The sequence below is a fragment of the Rhineura floridana genome, chromosome 8 (genome assembly GCF_030035675.1).
Source record: "Rhineura floridana isolate rRhiFlo1 chromosome 8, rRhiFlo1.hap2, whole genome shotgun sequence".
NCBI classification, from domain to species: Eukaryota; Metazoa; Chordata; class Lepidosauria; order Squamata; family Rhineuridae; genus Rhineura; species Rhineura floridana.
This window is the reverse complement of record NC_084487.1, coordinates 15,840,681-15,861,888: the sequence shown is the minus strand read 5'-3', so window position 1 is coordinate 15,861,888 and position 21,208 is coordinate 15,840,681. Positions and strand designations below refer to the sequence as shown.

The window sequence follows — 21,208 nt, the reverse complement described above, 5'->3', positions numbered from 1 at the left end:
ACAGCGTGGCTTTTGAACGGGGACATTTGAGGTCTGCTGGCCTGTCTGACTCTGTTATTGACATTATATTGGCCTCGAGATGACCATCTACCACTCATATATATCAACATACTTGGGTGGCATTCTCCAGGTGGTGTCAGTCCCAGAACCTTGATCCTTCCCAGGCCACAATACAACAGGTGCTGCAATTCCTTCATAGGGGCCTCATGATGGGGCTTAGACCCAACACCTTATGTCGACACGCGTCCACTCTGTCGTCCATTCTCTCAGTGTCCTCGGCTGGTGCTACTATTGCCTCTCATCCGTTCATCAAACGTTTTCTGAGGGGAACCGCTCTACACTCACCGGCTGTATTCCACCGCTTTCCCTCATGGAGTTTGTCGAAGGTTCTGCAGGCTTTACAACACCCTCCGTTCGAACCCCTTAGGACTGTGCCTTTACGTCTGTTGTCATTCAAGGTCCTGTTCCTGATCGCGATCACCTCTGCGAGACGAGTTTTGGAACTGGGCGCATTGTCTTCTGCCCGCCATCTCTGTGTTTTTCACAAGGACTCTGTTGTGCTGAAGACTGATCCTTCCTCCCGTCCCAAGGTCAATTCAGTTTTCCATTGCAACCAGGACATTGTTCTTCCTTCCTTTTGTCCGAATCCTACCCATCCTCTAGAGAAGGCTTTGCATTCGTTGGATGTTCAGAGGGCTCTCAAGACCTACCTGTCTCAGACCCAGGATATACGACGAACTGAGTCTTTGTTTGTATCCTTTCATCCACGTTCTATGGGGCATAAAGTAGCTAATTCCACCTTATCCCGCTGGTTGCGCGCATGTATTACCTTAGCTTATGAGTCCCTTAAGCTTCCTGTTCCATCTAAAATAATGGCTCATTCCACTAGATCAGCAGCCACTACGGCTGCTTTTGCTACCAATGCTCCTGTTGCTGATATTTGCAGAGCTGCTGTTTGGTCTACCACACATTCGTTTATAAGGCATTACAAAATAGACCGTTATGCCTCTGCCGATGCCTCTTTTGGCAGGCGAGTTTTGCAACAGGTTCTTAATGATGATTAGGATGTGGGTGGTCCCTCCCTGTTATGGGCTGCTTTGGTTCATCCCGCTTGATGGCAGTCCTCCTGTGGAAAATGGACCATTGGTCTTACCTGAAGGGTGATTTTCATAGGAGGACTGCCATCACGACCCTCCCAGTTGGAGGATACCTAGATATTTTTCTGGGGCTTTTATATATTCCTGTTACGCTATTATATTTAGATTTACTAGTGAAGTCAAGATTGCTATTACTGTTATATCACTATGTTAGAGTCATATTATTATGAATATTGCTATTGTGTTATGTTCTTGCTGGTAGGCCCGTTGGCCTTTTTTCCTGCATTTTTAGATATCTCTCTTTGGACTCGCTGCGAATGAACTGGAGAGTGGGAGGGGCCTGATGCCCCTAGTCTTGACTTCAAAACATTCTTGCCTTTGGACGATAGGTGGAGCGATGTTACCCACTTGATGGCATTCCTCCTATGAAAATCACCCTTCAGGTGAGACCAATGGTCCATTCTCAGTTACTAATACGGTTTGTAATAAAATTATATTTAAAATGAAGGATGGCAGTTCTTTTAAAGTTGTTGTTTCTGCTTTAGATGTTCACATCAGTGAGAGTCTCCAGGCTTAATAATGTTACCCTAACAAACCAAACACTCAACAAGACCTTTAATGATCTCTGTGAGAATCTGCTCAAGGTAAGAGGACAGTTGCTGGGCCTGTGTATTTATTTAAATGAAAAAGTTAGTCATCCCATTTGCTGGTGGTAGCTGGAGTTACTTTTCTGGCACCTTTCTGCTGTGTGCCTGCTTTTCTGCTTGTGGACTGGATTGTGTAAGCTAATATTGGAGGATGCTGGTGGGTGTATGGTTACAGTCTTGTAGCAAAGGGTTGTACTAGATGGCTTCTTTAGGTCCCAGCAAATCATATACAAATGTTAAGCAACTCCCAGATAACACAAATCTAAATCAGTTTAATTAAAACACCATTGCAGATACCAATATACATGATCTATTAGCAGTTTCTGGGAGCTGTGGATATGGTGAATAGATCCATGGTTCTGCCCCGTGTTTTACTTTAAAATGTGAAGGGCATCCCCCTCCCCCAATTATATTCCTCAAAGCAACTGACAACATGCAAATCCAGTAATTGCACAACACCTTGGCAGAGATGGGAGATTTATTACTCAGGTATTTCTGGAGTTTGGCCACTAGCCACATATTCATTATGTTGAGTCACAAAGACTGGCAACTATAAGTAATTAGAAAGGCTATCAGTTAGTCCTTAAATGCCTTTTTACTGCCTCCTTTAAAGAGACTGACAGTTTTCTCTCTTATCTACATATTTGTAATATATACCACCAAAGGTTTGAATCTTTTCAACAGATCTTAACAAACTGTTACAGGCGAGGGTCCAGGTACACCAGCAACAGCATACTGAAAATAATTCATGCACACTTAAAAGATGGATACTTGCATCTGCTTACACTTATGTAGCTGAAGCAGGGAGATAGGAAGAAACCCAGACTTCCACCAATTCAGAGCATACCAGATATACTAATTAGTAATGATATACTAATTTCTTCTATCCAACAGAGCCTGTATTTTAAACTTCGGTCTATGATTCCTTGCTGTCTGTGCCATGTAAATTTTACAGTTGCTCTTCCAGAGGACGAACTAATTCAGGTAACCCAATTTATTTGTCTTTTTGTATTTGAAGCTCTTCACATTATCCTGTGATGGGGCAGATTTTGGAAAGGTAAAACTGGTCACGTTGGACATAGATTATGTCGAATATTCCTTTCCAGCTATTTAGATTTTCAATTTTCACTGTGATTTTAAAACATGGCCCACTTAGTAGAGTGTTTGAAGAGATTTAGGAGAATGACAGAATGTTCCCTTTATTTCAATTTATATCCTGCCCTTCCTTCTAAAGGTGTCCAGGGTGGTGTATATGCTAAAGTTGTATAGGACCTGTATTCTAAGAGTATGGCTGCTTTCTGCAAGGCCCTTGATGTAGTATATCTTTGGTCGTATAATTGTGTCTGCATAAAAATGTCCATGTGGTTCCAGCAATTGCAGTACTCTTCACGATTTCTTTTTTCAGTAAAAATGTGTGGTCTTGCTGTGAATGTATTTTAGCAATTGCTATATTTAAATGAAAGGTTTGACTGCATTGTTAATTTTTTCTGTTATTTGCATGCATCACAAGTATGATGAAATCATGTTAAAATTGCCCTTAATTAAATAATTTTGTCCATACATCTTTCTTTTAAATTTGTGAGGAATGCTGGCAAAAACAAAATTGTATTGTGATTTCACTCTTGCGTGCACACTATGTGACTATTTGTAAAGGTTTTCAGATGCTTTTAATGTTTTAATCTTTTTTAATTTGTATTGTTCTGTAGTTTGCTTCTCTAGACCCCTTTTGGGAGGAAGGACAGAATATATAAATTCTCTCAAATCTGTTAACTGAACCATCATTGCCTTGAAAGTTATTTGTCTGCCATTAGTGCCTTTACACACAGTAACAGGCATATCTATTTCTAATTACTAGTAATCATCAGATAACTAAACAAAACAATTTATATTGAAAGATCATTGAGTTAGAGTCAGACTACGTTAGGCAGAAAATGGGGGGGCTCAAGCAAGCCACTGTGCTAGTTTGGAGTTAGTGCAGTGATCAGTGCCATTACATGATGGCAGTGGGGCTAGCTTGGGATCCAGCAGATCCCAGGCTGCCTCAGCCCTTTCCCCAGAAAGCCCTGTTTTGAGGCTTTCTTCAGGCTTCCACCGGTGAGGATGCAGCTGCACTTTTGCCCACGTGCAAGTTTGGTAAGCGGAACAGGAATTTCTGTGCCAGTGAATGACAATGGCATCAGTCTGTGGGTGGAAGCTAGCAAGGTTGGGCGGAGGGACGCGTCTGCCCAATCCAACAACCCCACCCCAAGCCCAAACAAAGGGGAATTGAAATGCAGCCTTAGTCTGGATCCAGTCCATAGTGACAAGGTCATGATATTCCATAAAAGTTTTTACTTGCAAGCCTCCCTTCCATTAACAGTGGTCAAGTTAAAAAATAAATTCAGAAAACATCGACAACTTGCATGTGAGATGTCTGTTTGTCTCTGTGTGTGTATGTCCCCAAAGAGTAGATTGGGTTTATTTTTAAACTGTGGAATGAAACCTAAGGGATAAATACCTGGCAGCTTTATGTTTATCATTGCAGGTCACTGTTACAGCAGTTGCAATAACATTTGACAAACATCAAGCTTTGCAAGCAGCTAAAACTCCTGCAGAAAAAACATTACAAAGAGGTAAACACATTGAGGAATTTAAAACTATCAAATCTTACTTGTTCGAGGGGCTATAATTCTTCACTGTTGCTGTCATCTCAGGATGTCCATTCAGTTTGTTGGGCCTAAGTGGGTGTCAGTCTAGATGCAGCATTGCAGCCTAGACATATTCTCATAATTTCAAGCAACATATTTCATCTTTGAAACCATTCTGGTCAAGCAGCTTTTATTCATACTCAGGCTTGTTTTTAGCCACTTCTGGCAGACCACTAGTGTAGTGGTACTTCATGGATGTTTCACAGAGAAACGAAATGATCATACATTTATGCACCCCACGTGCTGGGGGGTGAGGATGGATGCAGACACTGGGGATGAACTGGAACTCTGACTACTATAATTCCATGTCTTTATTCCTGTCATTGGAATGAGACTTCATTCAGCCAATGCAGGCTACCCATGTCAAAATTAATAAGGTTATGATGTTCCATAAAAGTTTTTACTTTCAAACCTCCCTTCTATTTGAAAGAAATAGAATTAAAATTGAAAGAAATAGAACTGAAAGAAATAGAATTAAAATTGTTCTAATCCTAAAGAATCTCACCAAATTCATTTATCCTATCCTTAAGTCAGTAGGTGACTTTCTTTTGGAAATAAGCTTTTGCTACTGTTTCTTCAGTCAAGGGAACTTTACTTATTAGCAACCATCTCTTTGCTGTCTACTATGTTGTAAGTACAGTAGATTGTATCAAATGAAGTCATCCTGTCAGCACAAGGACTTCTGAATGTACAATAGGTCTACCTCTCCCTGTGCCCCTCCCTAATTCTGGGGGACTTCTAGAACAGATTTGGGGGGAAGGGAGAGGAAGTCCTGTTGCACAGATGGACGTCCTTGCACTAATGGGATGACTTCATTGTGTGTTTGTTTATAAATAATTATTTGGACTTTTTTTTAATAAAGAAGATAAATTAATGTGTAGGTGCTTCTTCTTTTTTGTTGTTTTTTCAAGCTTCTGCAGACAATGAAGAACAACTACAGTTTCCACTGGAGCTTTCTTCTGATCCTCATGCTCCTCAACAATTTTCACCTACTAAAGGTTAGTTATTTAAAAAAGAGCTTGTGTTTATCTTTATGTGTTCCATCCACTTGCTCCTTTATTGTTTGTCAGCCTTAGAAGTAGTCCTACTATCCAATGCATGTTTTGTTTTGTTTTTTACCAGAAGGTCTTTATCCTCCATCAGATATTTGAGGAGGACCAAATAAAATGTTCTTGATATGTCCACTGAACAGTCTCTTTATTGAAATAGGATAGCTGCTGCTTAAGAGGGAGCAAATGAAAAGAAACAAACTATGGTTTTTTTTACTGCTCTTTTAGTGTTTCTTTGACTGCCAAACAGCTCTTCTGGTCTAGAGGCAGCTGCATTTTGCAGAAGTGTGATGTGGTTCATCTAACTGCAAAATGTACTCTCAAGTGATAAGCTCTGCTTAGTCAGAAGTAAGTCCTTCTGGAATTGTAAATATTCTAGGCTATTTCTCTTGGAGAGAGAGTTATAGCTAAAGATCTTTATTCAGCAGTTATGCTATGCCAGGTGTTTTCCAAAGGGAGCTCAGTGTTCCACCACCCTCAACCTAATTCCTAATACAAAGGTTATAGACTTCACTGTGAAGACCTCTAAAAGGATTCCTCCAAACTAGGGAGACTGGGCAAAATAATGCAATTTGGCATAAGTGCAGAGTCTCTACTCATTGAAATAAATATTCCAAATTTTGCACTAATGCTGATAGGGTCTAAATAGGTGACTATCCAGGAAAGAGATATTGGCAATACAGTGTAAAGCTAATTTAAAATGATGTCAGTTTTGTGAAAGAGTTAACTACTCAAAGTCAACATAGTACCTGTAAGAAGATTAACAATACCATCCTATCCATGTTTACTCTGAAGCAAGTCCCACTAATTTCAGTTGGTCTTTCTCCAAGATAAGTGGGTATAGAATGGCAGCCTAAAACAACAGAGTCTTGTGGTACATTAAAAGATTAACAAATTTATTGTGGTGTAAGTAGTGTTCATGACAAAAGTCCACTTTGTTGGTTATATGAAATGCTATCTGTTGGAAGGTGTAAGTTCCACTAATGAATTTTAAAGGGAGACTACGGCATGAAACTGCTTAATTAGAACATATCAATCAGTTTAATTCGTATGAGGAAAAGGTATTTTTTACTTATTATTGTGGATGACCACTTTTGGTTTTAAACATTGTATTTGTATGAATTTTATTGTTGTAGTTTAATTTTATTGTTGTAAGCCTTTTTTTCTGTAGAAGGCAACAGAATAAATATTTTTTCCTCATGTAGCCTGACATCATGTGGGTTATAGCTCCACCTAGCGTCCGAAGGCAAGAATGGATCGAAGTCAAGATGTGGGGCATCAAGCCCCTCCCACTCCAGTTTCATTCTTGCCTTTGTCCAAGGCGTTTGGATTCATCTACTGTAACATAGCTAAGTTTATGATTGAGTGCGTGGGACTGATTGGTTTTTCCTTTCCTTTTGTTCCCTTTCCTCTTTCACCGTTTTATTTACCTGGTACATTTGGAAATTACAGGCCAGTTAGCTTAACTTCTGTCCCTGGAAAACTGGTCGAAAGTATTATTAAAGCTAGATTAACTAAGCACATAGAAGAACAAGCCTTGCTGAAGCAGAGCCAGCATGGCTTCTGCAAGGGAAAGTCCTGTCTCAGTAACCTATTAGAATTCTTTGAGAGTGTCAACAAGCATATAGATAGAGGTGATCCAGTGGACATAGTGTACTTAGACTTTCAAAAAGCGTTTGACAAGGTACCTCACCAAAGACTTCTGAGGAAGCTTAGCAGTCATGGAATAAGAGGAGAGGTCCTCTTGTGGATAAGGAATTGGTTAAGAAGCAGAAAGCAGAGAGTAGGAATAAACGGACAGTTCTCCCAATGGAGGGCTGTAGAAAGTGGAGTCCCTCAAGGATCGGTATTGGGACCTGTACTTTTCAACTTGTTCATTAATGACCTAGAATCAGGAGTGAGCAGTGAAGTGGCCAAGTTTGCTGACGACACTAAATTGTTCAGGGTTGTTAAAACAAAAAGGGATTGAGAAGAGCTCCAAAAAGACCTCTCCAAACTGAGTGAATGGGCGGAAAATTAGGAAAGGTATTGAAAATAAAACAGCCGATATCATAATGCCGTTGTATAAATCTATGGTGCAGCCGCATTTGGAATACTGTGTACAGTTCTGGTCGCCTCATCTCAAAAAGGATATTATAGAGTTGGAAAAGGTTCAGAAGAGGGCAACCAGAATGATCAAGGGGATGGAGCGACTCCCTTACGAGGAAAGGTTGCAGCATTTGGGGCTTTTTAGTTTAGAGAAAAGGCGGGTCAGAGGAGACATGATAGAAGTGTATAAAATTACGCATGGCATTGAGAAAGTGGATAGAGAAAAGTTCTTCTCCCTCTCTCATAATACTAGAACTCATGGACATTCAAAGAAGCTGAATGTTGGAAGATTCAGGACAGACAAAAGGAAGTACTTCTTTACTCAGCGCATAGTTAAACTATGGAATTTGCTCCCACAAGATGCAGTAATGGCCACCAGCTTGGATGGCTTTAAAAGAAGATTAGACAAATTCATGGACAGGGCTATCAATGGCTACTAGCCATGATGGCTGTGCTCTGCCACCCTAGTCAGAGGCAGCATGTTTCTGAAAACCAGTTGCCGGAAGCCTCAGGAGGGGAGAGTGTTCTTGCGCTCGGGTCCTGCTTGCGGGCTTCCCCCAGGCACCTGGTTGGCCACTGTGAGAACAGGATGGTGGACTAGATGGGCCACAGGCCTGATCCAGCAGGCTCTTCTTATGTTCTTATGTTTGGGGTTTTTTTCTTACTTGTTTTTAATATTGCTTCCCCCTCCTCAGTCCCTTTGATGGGGGCTCCGGTGGCTGCCTTTCCCCCCTTTTTTGGGCTCATACGTCTGTCATGAGACGAGCCTTGGCAAGGAGCCGCGGTTGCGACTCCCCTATTCATCTCATCATCTCCTTGCACTGGGAGCCATGGCTGTGGCTCCCTTTTGCAAACTTCCACCCCTTACCGCCAGCTTCCTTTTCTCTCAGGCGGCGGCAGCGGCAGGAGCGGCTTATATTTTCACTGCTAAAGGCTGCTGGTGCTTGCTCCCCTTACCGCCAGTTCCTTGGTCACTGAGGCGGCGGCGGCAGCTTCTTTTTTGCTGCTGGAGACTCTGCGGCTATTTATAGCACGCAGCAGCGCGGAGCTCGCTCCTGCGGCTCCTCTTCTCTAGCTCATTGGCAGCCTCGGGAAGCCAGCTGTGACCGTTAGAGGATTCCCCCCCCCCCCTGGCTGGCTACTGAGGCTTTCAAAATTTACACGCAACATTTTACACGCGGTGCTTTCAAGCTCGCTCCTGTGGTTCCTCTTCTAACTTGTTGCCTAGCACCTCTGCGGCTGTTAAAAGCATGCGGAGACCGTTTTTGGACTGCCATTGCTCCTTTTTCTTTCCCGGCCGCCATTTTGTTTTCAAGTTTCCTGCCCTTTTCAGCGGGCGCCATTTGTTTTGCCCCTTTTTCCCACCCTTTCTGTTCCTCCTTTGCTCAATGTTTGGAGTGACTTAGTCAGGGTCTCTAAGTTGTTTTACTTGACTTATCTGCACTGCAACTGCACGTTGAGACGGTACATTCTCCCCCACCTGCGGGCGTGTACAGAAGTCAATTTGGCCACACCTCCTCTGCACGGTGCATTTGGGACTGTACAGATTGACTACACCACTGCTGCACTGTGCATTTGGGACTGTACTATGGGCGTGTACTGACCTCTTTCCTCACATGACTTATCTGCACGACTTATCTGCACAGCAGCTGCACTGCACCTCTCCTGCTACGTATTTCCTACAGTGCATTTGGGACTGTACATTCTCCCCCACCTGTGGGCGTGTACTGACCTCTCTCTTCACACGACTTATCTGCACAGTAACTGCACTGCACCTCTCCTGTTATGTATTTACTACAGTGCATTTGGGGCTGCCCATTCTCCCCCATCTGTGGGTGTGTACTGAAGCGTGTGTTGGCAATATATATATACTGTACATTCTCCCCCACCTGTGGGCGTGTACAGCAGCATATGTTGGTGATATATACCGTACATTCTCCCCCATCTGTGTGGCGTGTACGAAGAGGGTGTTGGTGTTATATACTGCACCCCCCACCTCGTGCGTGTATATGATGGCGGATTGACAGACAGAGACAGCTCATTCTACAGGGCACAGCAACTGTGTAAGGCCCCTGGGCGTCACACGTCTACTAAGCACAAGCAACCCAGACTTCATTCCAAGTCTGTCGCTAAAACCACACACTTACCTAGCCACACCGCTGCCAAGAAAGCACGATACGTGTCTGTCCTGACTTCAGAGGCTCTGGCCAAGACAGATTAACAGCCCTCTTTCATTCACCTGCTGGCTCATCTGATGACTTATTTGAAGGGCTCCCTAGCCAACCAGCTGGGAACTGTCCTTCTCACTCATGTCATCAACTGGGGCTCATACATCTCACCCGCCTGATGAGGCCACTGCTAATTTGCCTCAACAAGGGCACCAGCCTCTGCTCCGCCAAGTGCAGTCAGTGACCTCAGATCCTCAGATGGCCACTCTTGCCCCTCATCTGGGATGGCAGTTGTTCCCTGAGTTTCTCCCACACTTGCAGGACTTACTGAGCTTCTTCTCACAAGCGCAGTCAGGGTCACAGGAATCCATTCCTCAGCAAAATGCGCGAAGACATTCTGGTGCTATGAGACATTGTGGCTGCAATGAGGTAAATCCACCACCCTCACCAAATCCTTTTGAGGTCGCTAGAGGCAGGATTGGCGATGGGACTACCGGTTCAGAGGATCCCTCATTTTTTCTTCAAGCCGAGGGAGGTGAGCGGAGCGATGATTCAGAACTGGAGGAGGATGCATCCTATCGCCTGTTTTCATATGGCCGACTATCTACTCCTCGCTTGCAGAGTTTTGGATACCTTAGGTCTCCAAACTTTCCAGACTGAATCTGCTATTCCCCCTGTGTAGGGGACCAAGGTTTTGAAATTTCCAAGATCGACAGATCCACTACCTTCCTGTGCCAGATCCCATCGACAAACTGGCCAAGGGAGAATGGGCTCGCCCGCTGCAGGCACGTCGTTTTTTCTGTCCTTGCCATAATCACGGAACTACCGCCTCAGCTATTCAGGCTCTGCTGCAGTTCTCATCTCCTCTAGAGCTTCTATGATGTGGCTGGATGATCTCTTAGACGACCCTGTCCAGATCCGATTAGACTACGAAAGGGCCTGCTAATAATTGTCTGTCTATAAAGTGCTCTGTAGCGATACCACACCTTCACCATTGTGTGCGTGTATCTAGCTCTCCTGGTGCCATATTGAATCAAGTCTGTTTCTCTCAGAACCTACCCTCCATAGTGCAAATCCTCCCCAATGCCCTGGCGCAACACAAAGCCACAAAACACAAGCATTCCAGGCTTCACTCCAAGGCTTTCGACAAAACCAAGCATTTAAAAACAGGAGCAGTCCTGCATCTTCTCCTTTGTGTGCATGTACTGGCCTCTCTCCATACCGCTCCTCCTACCTTTGTGTGTTTGCTGGTGACATATACTGCAACTCTTGCCTTGCACGTGTATATGACGGGAGATCAGCGGCCAGACACCTACTCGAGTGCATATTTTCTAATGCGGCCAGATGACAGGTGAGTGTGGACCGGCCCAGGCAACAGGTGAGTCTATATCATGTGAATCACCTCTCGCCCTTTTTGGCTGGTAGCTAGCCAGACCTGGCAGAGGTCTCTTCTACTGTTTCGGTGGGGCAGATTGACTGGTTGTCTTCTTATTTGCCTACATCTCCAGTGAGTCCATGTCAGAGGTTTCTACTCGGGCACGAAAGCCATATCCAGATGAGCAGGCCGCTGCTGCTGCAGAGTCGTAAGGAGCCACTCACTGTTCCTATCAGATCACAGGCAACACTGTGAGGAGGGACTCTCTCACTGCATCTCCCCACGGTGTCCCAGATTTAAGACTACTGCAGAAGGATGGCCTCACTGCTCCTTCCCACTGTGTGCAATTGCTTTGGTTCTTAGGGGCACTTCTTGGTGACAAGTACCTGCCTTGGACCGTAGTTGATGGTATTTCCATGTTCTCGCCCTGGGATACATCTCTGGGCTATGTTCAAAGGTTAACCGATCCCATCTTCTATGTGCACTTGTTGTCTACATGGAGCATCTCGGTGAAGTTTCCAATCTGCCGACATATCCAGACAAGCGGGCTGCTGCTGCTGCAGAACCAGGAAAAGTTATCTATGGTCCTGTTAGGCCAGATCAAAGACCAGTGTGGAACAACAATCTCACTGCCTCTTTCTGCTGTGAATTTATTTGCCCCTTAGTAATGGTTCCACTCGTCTCTCGAACCATGATAAGTATCCACGGTGCCTGTTGGGCCAGGAACTACATCAGTGCGGAAGGGCACTCTCAATGCCCCTCCCCACTGAGTGCGATTATTTGGCTCTCAGAGGTTGCCACATCCCCTTCAGTGGTGTGTGGTTGGACTGATTTTGTGAGGCAATGCTCCCTCTACTGAGGTGCTTGTGTGCTTGCTTTACTGGTTTTTGGAGCTAATTAGAGGCAGATTGCTGCCTCTGCCTCTGTTGGGCAGCTTTGAGCTCGCTATTATCACCCTTGGGCAGCTCTCTTTGGCTAGGCTGCGTTCAGAGTCACTTGGTTGGGCCCTTTCTAGCCTCGCGAATCCAGCCTTTCCCTGCATTTTTAGCTCATTAAAGACCAGACCTCCACACTCTTGTGCTGGGGTCATTGTGGGCGTCGCCATTCCGCTTCTCTTCCTCTACGGAGGTTGCTATTTGGTCTGGGTCGGCTCCCTTCTTCTGTGTGGGCACATAACCCTGTGTTGGGTTTCTAAATGTCATTATTTAGGAACAGCACAGCTTTAGCCATTGCTTCAGAGGACACTACTACGTAGCAGTTCCTTCAGCAGCAGTCAGTGATTTTCAGCGCTAGCCTTTTCAGCAGCTGTCGCTTCCATTTTCACATAGCCTGCGTCAGAGGGAATTTTGCGGGGACGAACGTGACATGCAGTCTGACCCACGCAAGGTGTACTTTGATCTTAAGGTAGGTGAGGGGGTCCCACGGTGGGTATAGTAGCCAACCTTGGAACCTCTAGTATTCCTCCTCACCATTGCCTCTGGGCAGCAAGGTTGGTGTTGAGGCTCCTTGTGGAACGTGATGGACACTTCTCAGTCTATCTACTGACTCTGGAAATACTTAACCTTTCCCTCAGATTCCCGGGGACAGGGCCTAGCTTGCTACTCAGTCTCCTGGCGCAGACAAAGGTGTAGCATTCTCCTGATGAATTCATACTATTCTGTCTATTTACTGCAAGGGGTCCAGTTATTTCTCCAGCTTGGCCAGAGAGTGAGCATACTCCTCGGCTGGGATTATGTCAAATTTTTTGCATTAACCGCAATATCGGTTTTTCCCACCTTTGCCTTGAGCCTGAACTAGCAGGCCTCTTCCAGGGGCAACTGGTTTAACCCGGTGCCTCCTCCACGGGCCTAATTTAGTCAAATTGCATTAGCCTTAGTTCTGAGTTTAGCCCTCCTTATCTCTGTATATACTTTTGAGGAACCTCAGACTTTCTGTGTTGCATTTATCGTTGGTAAGTGATGTCTAGCAGAATAACATCATGAACTAGGGGACTGGGGAACTTGTTTCCTGCAGTTTCCTGGGCGATATCAGCTCCTACAACTTCCATGCAGCCTTGTCAGGCTCATTTCGATGTTCAGCAGCAGGACCTCTGCATCTTCCATAAGGACTTAGTGATATTATGTCTAGACCCGTCTTCTTGCCCCAGGGCTTCTTCGGATTTCCACTGCAACCGGGATACTGTTCTTCCCTTGGTCTGTCCAAATCCTATCCATCCACTGGAGAAGGCCTGGAACTCGTTAGATGTCCAGAGGGCCCTCAAGACCTACCTGTCATGAACTCAGAACATACAATCAACGGATTCACTGTTTGTATCCTTTCACCCTCGTAATCTGGGGACATGGCTGGCCAGTTCTACGTTATCTTGTTGATTGCGTGCCTGCATTGCATTGACCTATGAGTCTCTTCAGCTGCCAGTGACTTGTAATATACCAGTGCACTGAACTAGGTCAGCAGCCGCTTCGGCTGCCTTCACTACCAATGCACGTTTTGCAGAGACTGCAGAGCGGCTGTATGGTCTACTCCAAAGTCCTTCATAAGATATTAGAAGATAGACCGTTATGCTTCTGCCAATGTCTCCTTGGGAGCCGTGTGCTACAACAGGTTCTGTATGACACGTAATCAAGGGGTGGTCCATCCCTATTTGGGGCTGCTTTGGTACATCCCACATGATGTCAGGCTACCTGAGGAAAATGTACCATTGGTACCACCTGAAGGATGATTTTCTCAGGTAGACTGACATCATGGCCCTCCCTGTTGGGAGTTTTTTCTGGGTATTTTGTATATTTCAAATTCTCTCTTTTCAGAGTTATACTATTTAAACTAGTTAGTCAAGTCAAGACTCTTTTCGAACTGTTGAAGTGTATTTAGTATCTAGGCTATTATTTGGGACAATGTTTTCCTTGCTGGTAGGCCCGTTGGCTGTTTTTGTTTTCACAGATATATCTCACTTTGGTCTCATCACGAATGAAACGAGTGGGAGGGGCTTGATGCCCCAGGTCTTGACTTCAATCCATTCTTGCCTCGGACGCTAGGTGGAGCTATAACCCACATTATGTCAGTCTACCTGAGAAAATCACCCTTCAGGTGATACCAATGGTACATTTTCCATTTAGCTTAAACAGAGAATATGGTTTCTGCTCCACTATGCTTAATTAGCACAGCAGATATAGGATATGTGATCACCAATTACTGCTGTAGTGAATGGTCACTGTGCTTATTTTGCATACATTTAAACTTTAATTGAATTGTCACAGATTGTTGCTGAATTATATATCTTATGCTGAATTGTAGTTCAGCAACATCTGGAGGGCCAAAGGTTCCCCATTCCAGCTTTAAAGTGAAACAAGATTCATTGTTTTTACTGCAACATCGGGTGTTTTTAGGGGGTGTCCTGGGGGCTTGACTGGGAATACTACAAAGTGTGGAGCCAGTGAGATTGCAGCTATCTACCTTCTTAATTTGTCCAGAGGCCCTTGTTTTAATTTTAATATGTACATATGCAGACATTTTTGCCATAGGTCAGGATAGGCCCTGAAAACTAGAAGTTGTTTTTTCTCCTTTGAAATACAGCCTGCATTTGCATGTACATACATACAAGTTAGCATATGCAGTTTTATAAGATTTGTATCATAGGCCTATGCCTCAAGTCTTTTAAGTACGTAGCAACACCCCTAATGCAACTGATTAACATGAGTACCCTCTGGAAGCTCTTATTCTAAGACTATGCACTGTCTTATCAAATTATGCTAGGCCTTTGCCAAATGAGGTTGTGATGCAGCTAATGTCAAGAAAGATGCTTCTGTAGCGATGCACTTGCAGCACCACACAGTTACTTGGACAACTGTTTCATATCATTGAGTTTCTATTTACCAAAACGGCCTTTTTCAAGTTGTCTACAAACAGGCAATAGTTTCATTGTGTAAACTAGCCTTCTTTCAGAAGGGGCTTCAGCATTGTTAACTGAAGTTTTTTCAGCATATCCTTTTCTGAATATTGGGAAACCCTATTTGTAAAATAACTGCTGGCCAGTAGAGGGTAGTCTGTTCCCTTGTCAACAAATAGTGCATTTAGCATTAACTGTGGATGGTCTATTAAGCACAGGAAGCTTTTGTTCAAGACATTTGTTTAATCAGGTTCTTATCAAAGCCTTTCATTTTCTTAAGGGTATCGCTTTTGAAAATATCTGTGGTTGATTTATCATTCATAGTTTACTTACACTTCAGAGAGAATTTCATTATTAATTTCAGCTGAACTTTAGACAAAATAATTACTGATGAACAAACCATGCATTTATTATGTTTTCACTAAACACCCACAGGGTCCAGTGTTAATGTAATGGTATTAATGTAATGGTGCCTCAAGGGCATGTTCAACTTACAGATAAAATTCCTGCATGATCAGGTTCAGTTTGTTTAGATTGCTATAATAAAATCACAGCTTGGACAATTGCCTGCCTGCCTGCCTTTCATCAGGCCTTGCAAGATTATTTAGCATTACCATAGTTACTGAGGTCCTATTCCTTCTGAGTTTTGACTAACAGCCTGCTGCCCTTCCCCTGTCCCCTTTCTCCCAGCACCTTCTACACTGAAAATAAATACATCATCACAAGTGGATCAGGGAGCTCCTGCATACAAATAAGCATGTTAAAGCATTATGCTCTGTGTGTAGTAAAGTGTGCAGGGAAGGAAGTTAGTGGGCATAACCTCGTTATTCGTTTCTCCTGTATTCTCAGAAAAAGTATTATTATTGTTGTTGTTGTTGTTGTTATTGTTGATTTAATTTATTTCCCAGGGCGGGTTAGATGTGAACAAGCCCTGTGTGTTTATAAATTGAAGAATCTTAACCTAAGTAATGCTGCTGAAGCTGTACTATGTTCACTGTGGGCACATGAAGGGTTGAGCCTGAATTTATTACCACTTGTAGTAGCAAGTAGCGTTGCACTCCAATTAATTTGGCAAGTGAGCTTGATTCACAACTGGATGCAAGTAGTCTTTATTATATATGTACACATACACGTAAACAACACACATGCTTTTATAAAAGTATAGACATTCCTTCATTCCTGTTCTCATACATTGAGAAGAATTCCCCATCTGCAAGAAGCAAAAAAACTGGGACAACAGCTTTCCCCCCCATAACTCTTCACACACATGCACACATGACAGTAGTTTTCTTTGTAGTTGAAAGCACACACCAGCTATTGATATGGTCTGGTGACACTAACTTAGTAGGAATGTGCATCTAAGAACATTATGTTCTAGCAACACCTAATGTATATGTAGTGTGGTCCTTACCACCACATCACTGTCCTAAGGAACATCCTTGTTGCCCTGGGCTCCTGCTGGGTGGAAGGGTGGGATATAAATCAAATAATAAATAAATAAACATCCTAGTTTCCTTCAAAACCTTTAGCATTGCTTCATACACATTTTAACATGTATCCTTAAAACATGCAACGTGTGTATTTGACAAACTTGTGTTTGCAAGCAAATGTTATACATGTACAATCATCAGAGAGCCAGGACAGGTTATAGCTCTCCTAGTCTTGGTGAAAGACCCACATAGAAGACAGAGAGATGCTGATTAATTATCCTGGCTTACGTTTCGCTAGTCTATGGATGAAACACTATCCTTTATGGTTGACATAAATGCAGATTGAACTAGTGATACTGGGTAGCTAAACCATGCTCTTCCATGATGAACTGACATGATTTATATTGATTTGTAGAGATTACTTAAACAATGCACAGGGAACCAGTGGCCTGTAGGCCAGAGCCAATCCATCAGGCCTTTTGGACGAGCCTTCCCATCTAAACGAGACAGCAAGAGCACTGTTTCCTGGAACTGCTGCTTTGAGTGCAACTACAGGAGAACTTGGGCATCAGAGGAGATTGGAACCCATTCTTCTTTGATGGTTGCAATGTTTCTGCCTATATTCCTTTTCAGCTGCCATTCAGAATAGTGGTTCCTAATGTCCATTTCCTTTCATGTTGGGAAAAATGAGAGAAGCTGACTATGTTGGTCCACTGCCTCAAGGCAACTGAAGCTCCATAAATTAACAGTTCCCAAAGGGCTCTCCTAACATTTCCAGTGGGGAAAAGTGAGGGACATGGGAGGCTGGCTATGTTGCCGCCGCAAGATGCCTGGACCACTTTAAAACTGTGATTCCCAAAGGAAGTAGTCTCTCATTGCTCAGCAGTTTCCCCATCAGCTGAGCATTGGAGGAGGGAGATCACAGGAGAAAAGTTTAAACATCCCGCCCTGGAAATCTCACCACTGTCCAGCTGATCAGGAAACAGGCAGTGACAGTGAAGAATGTGCTGTGTCTGTCCAATGTGTGCTTGTGTGTATGAGAGAGAGTATGTAGGGTATCCATGCCCCTTGGCCATGCCCACTCTTGTTTCAGCCCCACCCACTGCTGGTATGAGCCCGCCAAATGGTTGGTCAAGGGGAATGCATCGCTCAAGCCAAAAATGGCTGTCCACCCTTAATTTAAACAGTAGTAGCAGAATGTGTGGTAATGATACCATAGCAGTCAACACCAGAGTTTCTTTAGCAGAGTAGTATTCAAAAAACTGGAGGAATAATTGTTATATAGCCAGCATCCAAAGACAATAATATACATAAAATATTAAGAAATATTTTAAATGCTGCTTGCACAATGACTAGTTGTCACAATGAGCAGGTTCTTTGTAAATCAGAGCGAAAATAAAAGTTTCAAAGTAGAGTTGCGTACAGGCTCATATGAAATAAATTGAAGGGTCATATGAAATGAATCAGATGAAAGCATTGATTTGTGTAGCTTAATATCTGTAACCTGTATGATGCTCTTATTTTGTGGGAATTGTTGCTTAGATAAAGTGGGCCTCCTTTTGTGCGTAGAGGGGTTTGCTTATATGGTGCTCCCTGCAAAATCAGTACCTTGGAGAGCAGAGTAAAGGTGACAGTCTGGGGCTGGAGACAAACTTCCATGTTTGTGGGTTTGTTGAAGGCAGCATATTAGAATCATGGTTACTTGTGGTGCATGTAGCCCCTCCTGCAATGAAATACGGTAAAGCAGAGCAGTTTATAAACCTGCAAAACTTGCTTGACCAGAGACAACAGTGATGCTAAAGAAACAGACAATAATGTAATTTTTAAAAACCCTGCTATCTATCTCCAGCTTGGTTTTAGTTAGTGACAGCACTTATACACTGCATCACTGTTTAGAATTGTGTTAAGCAGTCAGAAAACATGTGGCTTTTCCATACTAGAACAGACTTCAGCACATGTTACGCCAGTAGAAGTTCCAGTTGTTTTGTGAGTTTCATACTGGCATCTGTTTATTCTTGTATTACACACATCTTTGACAGTTCCCCCCTTTATTTCTTTGCATGCATACCTGAGGAGCATTAGAAGCCCCCCTAAGAAAGTTTTACAATAATAACATTTCAGTTCTTTCTTTAGTGTGGTGTATCTCAGTTATTTTTGTTTTTTGCTTGTAGTGTGTTGTAGTCTCTACTGTTATGGGTTGGTGTGTAGGGAGTTAGGCCAGGAAGTTCAAATGTAATCACCTTTTGGATTGCTAACAGCCATATTGCCCAGTGAACTCAGAAAACAAATTATAGGTGTCAGTAGCACTGGCAGACGATTCTGAAAATAGTTAAAATCAAGCAAAAGCAATATGTTGAGCTCTCTAAAAAGTTAAGAAAGTAAGCCCAGGTTGTTGAATTTTTCTTAAATGAACTTTTTTTTCCATTTGAACAAGACTCATAACAAATTTTTAGTCTGTTGGACTTAGAAGAAAAAAAGAATGTGGTATAAAAATGGTAGTAATACAAAAGTACTGGCTTACATGTCTAGTTGCCAGGAACAGTTATGATGGGCTCTTTAATGTTCTATTGTTAGCCTGAAATTCTTCTGCAAGAGCTTGAGTAATAAATTATACTTGGCTAAAAATGAGTACAAACAAAACTTAATCATAGAGGAAAGAGAACCTGACTGCGAAAACAAGAGAAATGAACATTTCCTGTTTGAAAGATAAGAGGAAATGCATAGGAGAGAAACAGTTCAACAGATCTGAAAAAAAGTGCAGGGCCTGAAACTATGGCGGTGATAAAAAGTGCTTAAAAATGTGCTTTTAAGGGCTAATTTTCACTTCAGACTCCAAATGGATGATGGTATGTTGAACTGCTTTCCCAGATTTAAAACAACTAGCTTTCCTACTCATAGAAAGCTAATACTCCAGGAAGAAGTGTGGTCTAAAAACCTTTTCACTGACATGCTAGGTTTCTGTGTGCAGGGAGTTACTTTTTATCTAGGGGAACACTCAAACATATCATCCCCCATTTGAAGTGTCACATTTAGTGGCAGGTGGAGAGTTATAGCCAAGTAAGGATGTGTGTGTAAGGGGTAAGAGGAAAGTTTATTTATTATTAATTTATTTATTTATTAAATTTATATACCGCCCGACTAGCGATAGCTCTCTGGGCGGTGAACATAAAATAGTATAAAAATACAATGAATAACAAAATAATATTAAAATACAATCAACAATACAATAAACATTTTTAAAATTAGATCAATGTAACTTAAAATGCTTCAGAGAATAGGAAGGTTTTGACCTGGCGCCGGAAGGAAAGCAGAGTCGGCGCCAGGCGTACTTCCTCAGGGAGACTGTTCCATAGTTCGGGGGCCACCACTGAGAAGGCCCTAGATCTTGTCATCACCCTCCGGGCCTCCCTGTGAGTTGGAACCCGGAGGAGGGCCTTCGTAGCAGAACGTAGTGCACGGGCCGGTTCATATCGGAAGAGGCGTTCTGCAAGGTATCGTGGTCCCGCACCGTATAAGGCTTTATAGGTTAATACCAACACTTTGAATCTAGCCCGGAAACATATTGGCAACCAGTGCAAGCTGGCCAGAACAGGTGTTATATGCTCGGACCGCTTGGTCCTTGTCAGCAATCTGGCCGCCGCATTTTGCACTAGTTGTAGCTTCCGAACTGTCTTCAAAGGTAGCCCTACGTAAAGCGCATTACAGTAATCCAAACGTGAGAAGTTCTGCATACTCAGCTTCTCCTTTAATTTACTGGAGGGGAGGAATGTTCCTTGCAATCTTCTTTTACCACTCTCAGAGTTTGGTGAGAGAAACTGCCCCACAATTTTTAATATTTATCATATTTCATACATTTTTTCATAAGGCGGCATGCTTTAGGCAATTTAATCTGTGTCATTAAGAGGTATAAACATTTTTTCTGCTGTTAAAATTTCCCCACCAATTCATCAGTAGGACTAGTGTTACATACTTGCAAAGATCTTCCCTTCTCAATCTGGGGTCTGTTTTTCTTTGGGTAGGAGGAATGAGACTGGCTGGCTGGCTGGCTAGCTAACTGGTGAGGAGGGGACAGCAGTGCTCCTGAGCATGTGTGATAGGATGGGAGGGGAGCCAGGGACACTGATGAACCTTGCCACTGCATAGTAGCAACCAATTTTGCTGGTCTCTGTGTATAGGTTCCCATGCAAATGCAACATCCAGTGCCCAGATATTGGGCACAAAAGTTGATAAGATGCCCACCACATGTAGAAATGAAGCTCTGCATCAGGTTAAAGAATAGGCATTGGGTTTTCTGTTGTCTTGGTGATCCTTTTATAGCATTTCAGTGAGACGAAGGCAAGACCCAGCTTCCTTTTAAAAAAAAAATGAAGTGTCGAGAGTTTGGAAGAGATATGACTGTAGCTTGCCTTCTTGGACTGTACAAGAGAGAAACAGTCAATTGTCATGTTAGTGAACACTTTTAGGAACAGGAATGTAAGGAAGGAACACCTACTTCCAGTCGCAGCAAGCTTATTTTTCATAGTGTGTTATGTTCCTGACTGTGATTTACATTTTTTAATAAATAAACATTAACTTAATAAAAGTCATCATGGTTCTTCCCTCAGGGCAGTTGGTCCTGTGGTGGGGTTGGCATAGTCCAGCTAGAGTAGGCTCTGAGAGGATCTTCACCTCCCTCTCTCAGAACCGCTGGTGGTAGATGGCCCTGTTGTGTGGGTGCAAGAGAAAATCCATGAGGGAATACACCCTCATGTTGCCAGTTGTCTGTCCCTATTTAATATTACTTG

The 21,208-nt window shown here is 43.2% G+C and overlaps 1 protein-coding gene across 16 annotated transcripts in view; it reads left to right on the top strand.

Moving 5' to 3' along the window:
• Positions 1-21,208, top strand: part of C2CD5 (C2 calcium dependent domain containing 5) — a 154,460-nt gene that overhangs the window by 119,907 nt on the left and 13,345 nt on the right. For all 16 annotated transcript variants that reach the window (XM_061638389.1, XM_061638388.1, XM_061638394.1 and 13 more), the window contains 4 exons: positions 1,643-1,741; positions 2,639-2,728; positions 4,269-4,356; positions 5,343-5,429. In XM_061638389.1, the coding sequence (XP_061494373.1) occupies positions 1,643-1,741; positions 2,639-2,728; positions 4,269-4,356; positions 5,343-5,429 (364 nt within the window). The remainder of the gene's footprint in view (positions 1-1,642; positions 1,742-2,638; positions 2,729-4,268; positions 4,357-5,342; positions 5,430-21,208) is intronic.